General features: G+C 38.1%; 1 protein-coding gene across 5 annotated transcripts in view; it reads left to right on the top strand.

Moving 5' to 3' along the window:
* The window catches only part of TENM2 (teneurin transmembrane protein 2), a 557,904-nt gene that overhangs the window by 75,019 nt on the left and 468,035 nt on the right, over window positions 1–14,850 (top strand). For all 5 annotated transcript variants that reach the window (XM_085073437.1, XM_085073436.1, XM_085073435.1 and 2 more), the window contains exon 3: window positions 13,575–13,865. In XM_085073437.1, coding sequence (XP_084929563.1) covers window positions 13,640–13,865 — 226 coding nt within the window. In that variant the 5' untranslated portion in view covers window positions 13,575–13,639. The remainder of the gene's footprint in view (window positions 1–13,574; window positions 13,866–14,850) is intronic.

The following is a 14,850-nucleotide window of genomic DNA, read 5'->3' as shown; positions in this document are numbered from 1 at the left end:
TTTCTTTTACTCTTTTTTTCATTTTATTATTTCAGTTCATGACTATGCTATTGGGCTACTTATATAAAGCATTGCAAATTAGAGTTGAAAGTTGACCAGAAATTGAAAAGTGAAACTGAATAATTAAAATATATATATTACATGCACAAGGGTTCATTTAAACCGCTTTGTCCTTGACAATATTCTTATGAGAATGATAAAAGGGACTGGTTGCCAAACTAAATAAATAGCATGTTTATTTATTTAAGAGAATACCCACTGCAGAAGTTCAAGCAAAGGAATCTTTGTTATGTATGTGTATCAGATCTTGACTAAAACTTACTTTGCAATCACATTGTAGAGTTGGACAGTCTTCTTAAATTTCTGAAGCTTGATTTCTGTTCTCAGTTGTTAACTCTCAGTGTGCTTGCCTGATGTGGGGATTGTCATATTTTTTTATCTTGCCTCTCAGAAAATGGGAATGAAACTGGACAGCTGAGTGATGTAAATGGAAATCCTTTGCTGTTATGGTAGCTGAACTAAAAAATAATGAATCATGTATCTTTAATGTTAGAATTGAAACCAGTATTAGTGGTTTATTCACAGACTCAGTTTGGTGTTGGTTGTTTTGTTTTGCTTTTTCCCACACTCTAATTGAACAAATACTTGTTTTCTTTTTCTGGTTGGATTTCCAGCTGCTTCTCTAAGCACAGCACTTCTGTCTGTAGGATGATGTATGGTTCAGGGGATGGCTTTTTCTGGAGGAGTGTGAATTACTGATCCATGGGCTGTTCCTTCTTGCTGCCTGATGAACTGCATTGCGTGTCTGGTGCATCTCCTGTTACTCTGTGTTACTGCAAAGAGAGAACAAGCCTTGTCCACAGTCAAGGATTTCTGTCCTGCATGGAATCTCTGTGTGAGCATTCTAGGACATGTCACTGAGTGGCTTTGGCTGTGCCACCGACCAAACACCCAAATACACACTTGTCAATCCTGCTCTTTTTTGGAGAGGTCACCAGCTCCCCCAGCCACGGACTGAGCTCGCAGATCCACCCTTTTGGGAGCTGCTTGTCACAGTCTCTGACACTGTTCATGCAGAATATGCTTTTGAAGAGCAACATGTGCATATCACTGACAGTGGCATCAAGGAAGAGACTTCTTTTCTCTCCTTTACCTTTTGTTTTTTATTTTAATAATTCATAAAAGTTTTCATGCAAGTTAGAATTTACTGAGGTATTTTGGGCAACTGAGTAAGTCGGTAATGGTATATAGATCATTTCACTCTAGGTCATTGTGTGTCTCGATATTGACCTAAAATTACAATCTGATGGCTCTTAATGTATATGAAAAGCTTTGTCAGATATCTTTTCAGTTCTGTTTGCTAGTAAATTAGGTTACAACTGTTCATAGTTTATTGATTTCAGTTCAGGATAATAAAGCATTTATAGTATTTGTTTCCAGTTTCCTTCCTGCTCTGAGAAGCACAGATATAGAAGACTTTTTCCTACTGCCTGTATGAGAGAATGACCTATTGCTGCCTGGAGAGGCTTTAATAATAGGGCTGCTGCACTTTGCTCTTTTCTGCTCCAGTGGCTTTGTGTATTGAAATAGGGGATTGCAGTGGTTATCTTGGGGAAGAGAAGAAACTCTTTAAAGGGTGAAGCATTAGTGAAATCATTGGTGGAAGGTACAGTAGAATGTTACTCAGAGCAGGCTTGGTCCAGGGGATTGAGGTGCAGTTGTGAGTGCTACATGCCTGCTGATTTTAGCCCATGTTAGCTAAAATCAATGAACCTTTGCAAGTTTGGCAGACAAGACTGTACAGGAAGAGAAAACACCACTTGACTTCTGTGGGGTAGTGGATTCATAGCTACTGCCTGTGCTGTACTCAGCAATGGAAACAGAAATGGAAGGATTTTGTTGGTAAATCACTATAACAATTTAAGTTTTGATTTTCTTTCTTTTTTTTTTTAATTCTCTTTTACAACAGTCTAGATTTCCAGACAGAATAATGTACCATATGTCTGAGTGTCACACACAGATCTCAAGTTGGTCATTGGCAACATATCTATAGGATAGGCCCAGATGAATGCTATGCTTCCTGGGCTTCCAAACAGAAAACAAAATCTTCAGTGGAAAAAGAATGTTTGTATTGATTTACATGACACAGGAATGTGGCTCTGGCTGGTGGAGAGGGGAGTGTTAGAGGTTACAGTTCCTTCTCATGTGTTGTTTTCTTTGGATTTATGGTGGTGTCATTATAACATATGGCAGAGTTGTTTTCTTTTTGGTTTGTTTTCACATTTTCAAGGGACTGTTTCAAAGTCAACACTGTCAAATGACATGTTTGGAAACCTAGGAGCCTGCAGTAGTGTCTTGGGAATTGTGATAGAGCTTGTGCTTCTTACTTTTGTTAAATTGTGCTTTTAGTTCCTATGCATTTCCTTCACTCTAGAACTGTATTTCAGGCATTTTCTGTTCTCTCAGTGGTCTGTGCTGTGAAGCTGAAGAAGGAGCAAAGTCCCTTCATTTTTCCCTGCCATACCATGTGTCTCATCAGTGTGGCTGTAGCAGGACCCACTGCAGTGCTTTCTGATCCTCTGCAGGCTGCATGTGTGTGCAGACAGAACACAGCCTCTGCCTTCTTGTGCTGTTCAAGGTTGGAATTCAGCATTAAACCTGCAAGCTTAGATGATCTTTTACTTTAAAAACCTCTGACTTTTAAGCCTGCATGCTCAGCTTACAAAGCTCACATCATGTATTTGCTTTACAGGTTTTTTCCGAAATAAATAGGTTTTTTTGGTTGTTTTTCTTTCTACTTTTTAATCTACTTTTTAATGATTATGGAACTTTTCCTAAATTAAGAAAATCATAGTCACAGACTACTGAGGTTGAAAAGGACCTCTGGAGCTCACCTAATCCAAGTGTCAGTGTTGAACTGAGACTGGGTTGTTAAAGGCTTTGTGGAGTTGAGTCTTGAAAATGAGCAAAATTCCCAAGCCCCTGCAGCAACCTCTCCAATGCATATTTGTCCCCAGAGTGATTTTTAGTCACTCAAATTCTGTTCAGAACTTCGTGTACTTCAGTTTGCCTTGGAGGTTTCTCACTGCCCTTTGGTTCCCCCAGTAAAGCCCTGTCTGCCTCTCCTCAGTAGCCTCACAGGAGCAGCAAGGCCACTGCTGGCCATTTCTGCAATTCAACAAGTCCAGCTCCATCCTCTCTCCATGCAGATCCCATGCTCCATCCCTTGAGACATTGGCATCCTTCCCTGGACTTGCTCCAATTTGTGAACACCTTTCTTGTTTTCGTGGGAGGAGAACTCGTGCAGTATTATTGCCATCTGTAAAGTACTGCTAAAAATAATGGTGCTAAGAAATCATTTACCTTCGTAAGTAATACAGCATTGGAACAAAGAGCATTTTAAGGCTTGTGTTTAACTTACAGAAGTTGATTATGACCGTAGAGAATTCTGGTTTCACAATGTAAATTTTGTTAAACTGTGATATTAATTTTGTTCTCTGTACTTAACATCTAATCCTTAGAAGAAGAACCAACTAAGCTTTGGACCTCTAGTTAATTTTCTGCTTTGAAAAATAAAGCTATAAACTTCATCAATTCAAATATCTTTACATAATAGGCAATTTTAAAACTTTTCCAATTTTATATACTGCGGATGTAGATCAGGATGTCTGTATAGCTGTACAGCTACAATAAATACTTTGTTTAAATCAAGTTTCTTCATTGAAGTGATAAACTGTATTTTGCACGAGTCAGTGATAAAACTGAATGTGGTAGGTGAAACAGAATTTTCTTTAAATTTGCAGTAAATTTGCTTTAAATTCTCCTTGCCAAGTTCCCTTAGGTCTGATCTCTATCCTTGTCACAGAGTGCTGATGCTCTTGCCTGTGAAGTTTGACCATGGCAGTTGAAGAATGTAAGGATCTCTGTGCTGGATGCACGGCAATCTAGGCACCAGATGGCAAAATTGTGGGGGCTGGCTTTAATGCAGTGAGCTTAGACTTGTGAAGAAATTAGACATTGCAGCTTGCTTATTGTTCAGTCTGCGAAAGGGAAATGGAAAGAAAGGACCAAGTGGATTTTGCAAAGCTTCCTTGTACTTTTAAGAGCACTTTTAAACTTTTTTCCCTTTCCTGACTGTTCTTGCTTGGTAAAACTCTGCCACAGATGGTGAATAGGAGATGGTTGTTTGCATTTCTCACGCAGTAGCTTATCTGAGATATCCCCACATGAGCTCCCTGTTCTGGGCTGGTGCAGCTTCAGCCCTCGCGGTCCCCAGCTGCCTTTGGGCACCCCTGTGGGGTGTGGGATGAGGATCTCACACAGGGCTGAGGAGCTGAGCTGCCAGGATGGGCTTCTCGAGCAGTGACTGCTGACAGAGTGACATAGAGGAAACCTCTTATCCACCAGCAAATGGCAGGCTTGCTTTGGAGACACCCACAGCTAGGAGATAGTAAACAAAACCATGGTTCTGTCTAAGAAATCTGCAGAAGGAAGTTGTAGTGTGAGAGTAAATATTTGAGTGGATGTTCTGTTCTGAATGATTAGGTAGATACAAGAAGATAATGTGTGCTGAAGCATGTGGCCTTTTCTCCAGAGAGATTTTCCTCCAGAGGGATGAGGCCTTTTTTCTTCATGATTTGAGATGGAAGAGAGGATGTAGTGATGTCTGCATAGTGACTGGGCAATACTATGAAGTATTTGCTGCTCTTTGTGCTCTTGGATTAGTTGATTTCCAAGAAGTATATTTTTATGGAGGTTATTTTAAAAAGTCCATTAATTAATATAACCCTCTGTGTCCTCTTCTGCTGTGATAATCTGAGAGTACACCTTGGACTTCAGATTTGGGTGGAGCAGCTTTTGGGGTGACAGGGTCTCAGTTCTGTCCCTGATGACCCCTTGATATGTGGACACTGGAAATTCACTTCAGAGATATTGAGTTACAGCTGGTCATTTTTTACAATGGTTGTGTTCATTGTCTGCATCACTGCAAGGTTTAGTAACTACTGTAGAGCACTTCATTTTCCTTTGTTGAAAGATGGAACAACACTTGTTAACTGAGAATCTTCCAGTGCAGCCTTCTTACTTCATTATGCAAAGTTTCATTGCTGGCTGAGGTGATTTACAATTTAAAATGTTTCAGCAAATACTTGCATGGAGCTGCTGAGATATTAATAATGTCATCCATTTCATGTGCCTTATCGTGATGTTCTGTTGTCTTCCATTCCTGTTTCTTTTTTCTTTTAACTTTTTCTTTGCTTACCTTGAACCTTTAAAACAATCAATCACTTCAGGAAGCTGTTATTGCTGATAAAATCTGTGTGTTTACAAAGGTGGAGAACTCACAAGGAATAAGGCTACCAGTTTACACAAATGGATTCTCCTTTTTTTTTTTCCTTTTATTTTTTCCCTTTTTTTTTCTCTAATAGAGGAGAGTATCAGAGCATAGCTGAATGAACTATTCACTTGCATAAATTGGAATAGCTTTATTGAAATTCTGCTAAATACTGTTAAGCATTTTAAAATATTGTTGACTTTTTCTTCCCATATAAGCTCATACAGCATTAACAGTGGTCTCTATTAAACCCTTCTGCAAGGATTTTTTTCTAGGTTGACACTGCTAGCAGGGAGAAAGTGTATTAAAGCCTCTTGTTAATGAGCAAATGAAAATTGTTAGTATGAAATTGAGGCAGGTTGAGAAATTGTTAGTATGAAATTGAGAGAGATTCTGTGGAAGCTTTAAAGAAAGAAAAGGACTGTTTCTTGCACAGAGTGAGAGAAAATTTAAGTGTGGAGTGAAAAGCAGGCAGTGTTCTTGACTGAAATAAGTACCTAAACCCATAACTTCTTGCATGATTTCTACATTTGATGAGTTTTGAGAATAGTCTTGTAGAGGTTTGAAAATAGCTAAGAAACTTTTTCAGCAAGCTGATCATCTCACAGCAGGATGAGATGTGCACAGGAGCTTTGCTGATCTCAGATTCTGGAAGAGTTCCCCTGCACAGTGTATTCATCTGTAAACAAGAAGTGAAAGGTATGTTCCTGATGTTTTTCTCTTGGCTGATCTTGTACCCAGTAGTACAGGTTTTGCTGCTGCCAGCAGGAGTGAAGATGCCCAACGGGTGCAGAATTACAGAGTGTTTTAACGTAAGGAAGTGAAACAGAATTGGGAAGGAACTGTCTTAAAATTCTTGGCATTGGACCTGCTTGAGCGCAAGAGAAATACAAGTCCTTTGATATTACATTTCTCCAACTTGATAGCACAATCATATATTTAAAATTAAAATCTTTGAGTCTAATATGGAAGCACCATGCCCAGGAGCTCCCAGAGACAGCTGATGGATTAGTCTGGGTGTGAAGGAAAAAGCTTGTGGATATGGACAGTATTTAAATCCCTACTGCACTCTGGGCATAAATAAGGGTTTTGAGAAAATGAAAAGATAAAGGAACCTGACAAGAGGACAGAGAGAACACTGGAAAATGCTGGTGAATACTTGAATGAACAAATGACCAATGTTGGTGAAATCAAAACGGGGGAATGACTGGAGCACAACTTGTGCTCCAAGCAGCTTTGTGTTTTGGCTCTATCGCTGGTAAGGTTAAAAATCCCATTATGTCGATTAACAACACCATTTTACCCTAGGATTAGAATGAAAAAAGTGCATCACCAGTGGACAATTAAATAAAACAAGTTGTCACTCCTTGTATGGACATTTAGATCTATCTCACTTTTGTGAATGTGGATCAGTTTGATCAAGGACTTAATCAAAAATTATTTAGACAATTGCTCCCTGTTACAAAAGTATTCTCTAGTGATAGGGAACTATTATACAGAATCGTTAAAGCATGCTTAATGGCATTGTCTTAATTATACAATGATAAATTATTCTACCTTTCTTCATTAATGGTGTTTCAGTAGTAGATAATATTGTTGTTTATTCTTTCTAGGCAGTAGAAGAGTAATAGTGTTCTTTAGGCAATTATTTCTAGCAAACTGAGTCTTTTGAAGAGGCCAGTTTGTATTTGATCTTTAAATCATTTCTGTGAACTTGTTCAGCTATATTAATTTTAAGTAATTATATTAATTGAGACCTTGGCTTGTTGTGTTGTTTTATGGTGACTTGAATTTCTTTTTTAATCTGACTGCATGGAATGATGGAAGTATGTAGATAACAATTATCCTGAGAGCAGCAAACTGAGCACTGGAACTTGGGTTTTCAAGTGTGCAGCAAGCTCACTGTGTCACCTCAGTGGGACTCTTATCTTTATGGTGTTTAACTTTTGCTGTACAATAAGAATAATACAGATTTAGCTCTCATGGCTGAAAGCCTAATAAATATCTGTAAATGGCTTTGAGTTAGGAGTGGATATATGTTATCCCTGGGTAAATGCTCTTTTTTCTATTTTTTTTTAATGGGGGGATTGTTAAGGCCTCATCCAGAAAAGAAGGAAAGACACTGTTCAAGAGAAAAAACTTGAAAATTTTGCATGGTTTTGCCTCTGTGTATCTGGGAAGAAAAGACATCATTTCAGCCTCCTTTGTATGACTAGTAATGTTCTGCTTAGTACTACTTGGGGGATTTACAAGCCTTTCAGTGAAAAATGAGCTTTTCTAAAGCATGGCCACCTCTGGGTCACTGTGCCACCATCTCCTAATGGCTGCTGTAGCTTCTCGGGCGGGAATCAACATGACAGTTGATGAGCTCTTTTGGCAATCAGCTACTGAAGTGTGTACTGGCCAAATAATATTTTAGTGAATTTAAAATAACTTTTCAAGGAAAACCAAGTAAATACACTCTGTGCGCTCTTGAGGCAGTAAGTGAATTTTGCTTGTGAAGTTTGCTATTTCTCATGCTCTCGGAGAGGGAAAAGCACTCACTGTGTAGCTGAACACAAAGACTTGTGTTCAAGTCACTTGTGTTCACTTGTGTCACACTCTGCCCCAGGCCGGGGGCACTGCAGATGCTTTGCTTCCATGGTGAAATGTTACTGGTGTGGTTTCCAAATCTGTGCTGCTCCCCAGCTTGTGAGGTGCATAAGCCAGAAGCCACATTTGAGAGTGTTCATGGTTTTGTACCTGAATTTGTCTAGCTGCTTTTTCAGCTGCCACAGTACCTCTGAGAAGGAGACTCTCCATTTGGTCTCAATGTCAGCTGTGATTCTGAGGTCCCTTGGGACAGGGAACAGGTTGGGCTCACATCCACCAACCTTCATTGCCCAGTGAAAAGGGAATAAATATTTAGGGAAAAATAAGGGGTTAATCTTTAGCAGTCAGTGAATGATGAGAGACTACTAGAAAACTGTCTCATAGCTCCTGGGCTTTTCATCAGTTCTTGGTGACATGTTATTTTCTTAATGGAATGCTATTTTCATATTAGATTTAAACAGTTCTGGGATTTATGAGAAGTTCCTGGAGTGCAGAAATCTCAGAAGATAGTCTAGAAATAAAAATATGTATATTTAAACTGATAAAAATACATATATGAGATAAATATTTGGCACAGTACTTGATTTTGTTGTTCTGTGTACCATTTTGACTGTCCTTAGCCTGAAAATACTTCCTAGAGCTTTTATTTATTACAAGGAGAAAATAAAACCGGTTTTGCCTGCTATAAAGCACAACACAAGATGCCTATAAGCATTCTATGTCTTGTATTACTTAACTTGATTCATTCCTCACAACTGTTCTGAAATAGATATTTCCCATGTCATACTAAATACATCCAATTTTCAACTTAATACAGAGAGGCTCACTAAAAGGAAAATTCAGTATTTGGACAGAAAAAAAAGATGAACATGAAAATGCAGAAGAGCAATTTATCAATGAAAAATGAGGCTACATCAAACAGACTGTCCAAATAGACTTTGATTTTTGGTGCAAATCAAAACCAGCATACTTGTCATCAACGTTATTTCATCTAACAACATACACATACTGTGGTATACTTAGTGGTAGTATTTAGTTTTAAATTGCATTTAATTTTTTGCTGCTTTTTTTTTTTTTTTTAATAAGCAGAAGGGATCCAGAAGTAGAGATGTACTTTTTCACTAATATTAAAATCAGAAATAAATACAGCAGTTAAATAACCATTTTAATTTCTTGCCTGAAAATTTGTACTGCACCAAAGCTGAATTGTTGCATTTTCTCATTTCAAAAATAGCCTTTGCATAAAATAATGAACAGCATTTGAATCTCTAAATCACAAGCTTATTTCCAATTGCTGCTTCTGAAAAGGAGTCCAGGCTTTTAAGAGACTTTTTTTTTTTATGAACAGATTGGTACATGGTGTGCTACTTCTTTTTAATAAAAAAAAAAAAAAAGAGGGTAAAGAAAGGCTGTTTCAAACACTGTCTGCACTATTGTAATGTTTTGATTTAGCTGTGCCAGGTGATTTAGGGGCACAATGCAAATGTGAAGTGCTTTGTTTCCCTTGAACTTCCAAGTGATTCCTGGGCTCTCTCTGGTGTGAGTGGCAGTTCTAATCGCTCTGTACACTGTAATTGTGTCAGGATCATTAGAAAATGCAGGAAACAAGCCCATGACTTGAGTTAGATAAGTGTACAAATCAACTTTAAATTTACAAAGAGTTGTAGCATAAGCTTTGCTAAGCCATTAAAATTCATTTTGAGCCCTCCTGCCCTGCCTCCTATTGATTTGGCTGTGCTAACACAAAAAGGAGTGGTCAGTTTCTTTAAACCTCCTAAACAAAAACCTGTTTTTCATTTCTCTGCTCCTCAGCTTTTTCTTCTCTTATCCTCTCTCTCATTTTTTTTCTCCTTGTCTCTCTTCTCCCTGTAGGACCTGCAGTTTTTTAATGCCCTTGGTCTGCCCCACAGTTACACTTAGGCTCTCATTAGCACTGCTGTGGTCATGTTCAGGTAAACAATTGCTTCATAGAAACCCAATAAATGTTCGATTGGGTGAATACTGAGTCAGGAGTGTATTACACACATGGAACTTGGGGCACATCAGCAGCAAATACAGCATGTGCTGTTTATTGCTTTAGATTGACTGCTCTGCTAGGTCCAGATCAACTGAGACTGTATTCCTGTGAAAACTGACCAGCCCTTTAGCAGGCCATTATAAATAATAAATATTTTCTGAATAAACACCTTTCACAGAAAGACAGAGCTCCTGTGCTTCTGAAATAATTGAACCAAAAGTAGAAAAACAGTTGAAGTCAGTTGTTAGTGGTTGTACTGCTCTGTAGTGTAAGTAGGGCAGAATGAGCAGGATTACTTAAATCCTTTGAAACAAAAGAAATTATTAAAGCAGTTATGATTTGGGTCAATTACTCAAAATAAACCATTCACTGAGTGTCCTTGAGACAGGCAAGTCAAAGACTACCAGGAGTTCTGAACTCAAATTGCATCTCACCATTACTCTCTAACCAAAGCTATCACACCTTACCTTTCCAGGAATACATTACATAAAGATTTCACTATCTAACAGGGAAGGTGTTTAGCATTGACTTGAATCAGTATTTCATCTATTTAAGATAAGAATGGAAAAAAAGTAAAACAGTATTTCTTGGAGTATTTCACTACTTAATTCATCACGTTTTAAGCCATGTATGGTGATACCATTGTCTAAATTTTGAGAATGGTTTGTGCATGATGCTCTGGAGCTGCTTTTTGCCTGACTGTTTTGAGTTAATAGAAATCTCCAAAGCACAGGTGAGGAGAAGAATCTCTGAGAATATTTTGTTGTGTTCAGGTAGATGTATTTAGTTTCAGATGTTTGGGATTTGTCCTCAAGTAATGAAAAAAAAAGGAAAACAAAAATTAAAACTACTCTAATAAATATGAACATGACATTGAACAAAAATTCCAGTTAAAATATGATCATTTTATCTATATCATTTTAAGCACCTACTAAAATTAGTAAAGTTCAAGACATTTTTACTAGTCTGGTATCATAAAAATAAGTTATTCACTAAATTATTATGATGTGTGGTACTTGTAACAAGATTTTCCTTACAAAAGATCAGAGTCAAGCTCTTGGAACATTTCTCCATTTATTTTCTTGTATTAACCTGTTGGACTGTAGTGCAGATATTGTGCCTCATGTATGATCAGCAGTGGAATCTTATCTTGCAATTTCTTTTTATTTTTGTATTTGTAGGGGAATTGCACAAAACTCTACAAAAGAATGGTTATTGTGGGAACAATTTCAAAAACTCTTGTCTGCCTGAGAAGATGCTTTAATAAGCTAATGTCCTGGAAATACTCAAAAGTTTATCTCAGTCATAGTAAATCCTTCTTTTAACTACAGTAATGAGGAATTAAACGTTCTTTCAGGAACAATAGAAATCAGGCCAGACAGCTTTAAGTTTAGTAGTCATAAAAACAAAAAACTGTTTGTTTGTCTGAACTGACAGACAATATAGAATTCATATGGAATACCAGCCTTTTGTGTTGCATAGCAGCAGGAGGACTCCCAGAGAGTAACTGGCAGGTTTTGTTCAATGCTGTAGTGTATTTATCTGTTTCTGTGTTTATAATTGTTATTTATGGATATCAGAATTTGATGAGAAAGTATTAAACTGGGATCAAAGAGCCAGGCATTGTTAATCCAAATGATCATATATCTCCTGAAACTTCAAGAAGCTGTTTGTGCCACCATTGTTAATATGCTTTACAGTTAACATGCTTTCTAGCTTAATAAACATTACAGGACCAAAGAATTGAACTAAACCAATTCAGATATAGAGGAGTCAGCTACTAGATATTCAGAGAGATAAGAAACAGGAATGTGTATTGGATCTTTATTTCTCTTTAATCTCAAGTTATAAAATGAACCTTGACAGTTTTAAGTACCAAATGTCTCTGATTTTGTTTTGGCTTTTCTGTACGTGTTGTTTTGTGACTTTTTTCCCCCTCTGAAATGTTAAAAATAAATGAAAAAGAAGCAAAAAAATAAGCATGTTTACAGTTCTTATTCCTCACAGATTGTAGAGTACCTGTGGGTGGCTTAAAGCAGCTGTTTCTTGTGGTTACCTAACTTTCTTCTTTAAAATACAGAAAGAAAAGAACGAAAAACCACAACAAGGCTAAATGTCAAATCTAAATGAAGCCAAGAAACCTTTTCTCTAGGTCACCAGTTCCTCTGGCCAAGTACATTTATTCTCTCTTAGGGCCATAATCTGTTTCAAAAAGCAATGATTTAGCCAATGCTTATGCCAGTGTTGTGACCTCTTCTTGAGCAGGTGCAAACAACTACCACAATGAAAGGCTTGGCTGCCTTCTGAATGTTTTATCATCTTTTTGCTGCAGTTTGTTCCTTTGGTGGCAGAGAGAATCACACTGCTGAAGTGCTGTGGTGGTTTAAGCAAAGCTTCTGGCCTGAGCAAATCCTACTGAGTGGATTGGGAGAGGGAACCTCGACTGAGAGGGAGACAGGGGAAGGGAAAAGGTGTTCAACTGTCCCAGCTAAATTCACCAAAACCATTCCTTCACCTCCTTAGCCACATATAAAAAAGAAAGATGTTTTGTTCCAATTTTTGCTTATTAGCAAATCTCAGTATTTTTTTATGGGGGAAGATTTAATTTCCAGCAAAATGTTTTGTCATAAGGATTTCACAGGACTAGCACAGACTTGGGCATAATATACCATGAGAGAAAGACATACATACTAATACCAACTCAAAATAATTAGTACCCCAGTGGTTAGGGTGTTTGTGCTTACTGTATTTCTTCCTTTCTATAGTATCTTTCATTTTGCAGTTTATGCATGCTAACGATGCATATGTTAAAGTCTATATGCCATAGTAAGGCTGTCCTAATTAAGCACACTGTAAGGAACTCTCTGTGGTCCAGTGAACAAGAAGAGATTTTGACAGCTTTCAAGAGCTCCAAGTGCTGAGTTGGATCAAGTGGTCATCTTGAGGGGTTGTGAAGAAATCCATGCAGTCATGTCCTGTGGTGCACACGGCAGCCCATTCCCAAAGTGTGCTCAGACACTCACAGCCATGCAGGAATGTCCAGGCTGGGATGGACCTCTGGGGATACCTGGTCCACCTTGGGAGCCTTGGATTACATTAACCAGGGACAATAAAATTAGTTGCTGCTGCTTGTGAACACATTATTAATGGATAATGTACAGCTTTGTCATGCAGTGATGCTGAATTGGAATAATCTCCTGTCTGGACTCTCCTGCATGCTTCAGTCTTAATTGCAAACCCTCATGCAGGAAGAATGGAAATAATTAAAGCTGGTTTAAGTCTACTTTTCTTCTGTTGCATAACAGAAACAAATATTATTCTGTCAGTTCTATGTTGTTACAGAGTTCGTTCAAAAATCAAAAGCTGACAGTGTTTTTTGTTTTATCATTATTTTTTAAACTCTTCAATGATATGATAATTTAGATAGAATGCAATTATCTTACAGCATTTAACTTTTTTCTCCCCACCCATTCAGGTCAATTATTTCAATTTCTAGAGGATGCAGCATGTAGCTCTTCCCTTTCCTCTCTATCTGTTCTGCATTATTCTTCAAGGACGAGTGAGGAAAAGGAGAATAAAACATAATGTAGTGGCAGCATTACTTACTCTTCTGTTATCCTTCCATGTTTTTAGGTGACAGTGACTGACCCCAAGCAGAAGAGTGGCTCTCCTGGAAGCAGCCTGCCTGGCTCAGAAGAATGGATATAAAGGACAGGAGGCACCGCTCGCTGACGAGGGGTCGCTGCGGGAAGGAGTGTCGCTACACGAGCTCCTCGCTGGACAGCGAGGACTGCAGAGTGCCCACGCAGAAGTCCTACAGCTCCAGTGAGACACTGAAGGCATATGATCACGACACCAGGATGCACTATGGAAATCGAGTGTCTGACCTGGTGCACAGGGAGTCGGATGAGTTTCCAAGACAAGGTATGGTTAAAGTCAGAAAGGCTTTCTTTTATGGTAATCCTCGCTAGACAGTCTCTGTTCCTTGTTAAAGCATCTCAGTGCTACAAGGAGTTTTAATGAAAGAACTGTAGGAGAATGGATATTATCTTACCATTATTTCCACTGCTTTGTGTTAAATTAGAAAGTTCTTTCTTTTCTCAGAGTTCTGGTACTTTTGAAATTCACAATTTGTAAATGAGGCAAACTGGGATTCACTGATCAAAACACTTGATAGACACAGATGCTGTGACCCTTAACCAGAGAGTGTCTTTTGCATGAATCTTGGGTTAGACAGTGTGCTAACTTGCCATCTTCTTTCCTAGGTTCATTTTAGAAATAATAATAATGGCATTTTGACCTAAATGTGTCTGTCTTTAACAGTATCTGTAGCAAAAGATAGCTAAAATACTGTTATGATAAAAACCCATATGGCCAACATACATTCATTATTCATCAGGTGCCTCGGAGTTCCTTTCCTGTTCTTAACTGCTGTGTAATTCAACTGTGGGAATGGGAATGCTGGTTTCTCTAACTTGATTTTGTCACTGCTCACCCATATTGCTTACCCTTCTCCTCATGTAAACTGGAAGGAGGAAACCTATCTAATTACTTTTGTAATTGGCTGTAATAGGTTATCATAGCACTGAGGTCCTAGAACTAATGCTTGAAATAACCTGCCCATGTGAACTTGTAAGCAAGGGTGAAGAATCTCTTCTTTTATAAAATGGTCCTTGCTTTAAATACCTGCCATGTCCAATGGATTAATGAATTAAAAATGTAAATGTTTTTAGTTGGAAAACCTGTGAATGTACTTTTGAACTGTACACAAACAGTTTTATTCTCACTCAGGTATTTGCTTGTCTCCATAAATTGTAAGTCTCTGTGCTGGAAGGATTAGCGATCATCGTTTCAAGTGCTTAGTTAGTCATTTGGTTAACTTGACCAAATAGCCAGATGAAATTGACAT

Source organism: Lichenostomus cassidix, chromosome 13 (genome assembly GCF_008360975.1).
Source record: "Lichenostomus cassidix isolate B80296 chromosome 13, HeHo_3.0, whole genome shotgun sequence".
Taxonomy (NCBI): Eukaryota; Metazoa; Chordata; class Aves; order Passeriformes; family Meliphagidae; genus Lichenostomus; species Lichenostomus cassidix.
Note: the sequence above shows the minus strand (reverse complement) of the source record. Positions and strands in the feature narration are given on the sequence as shown.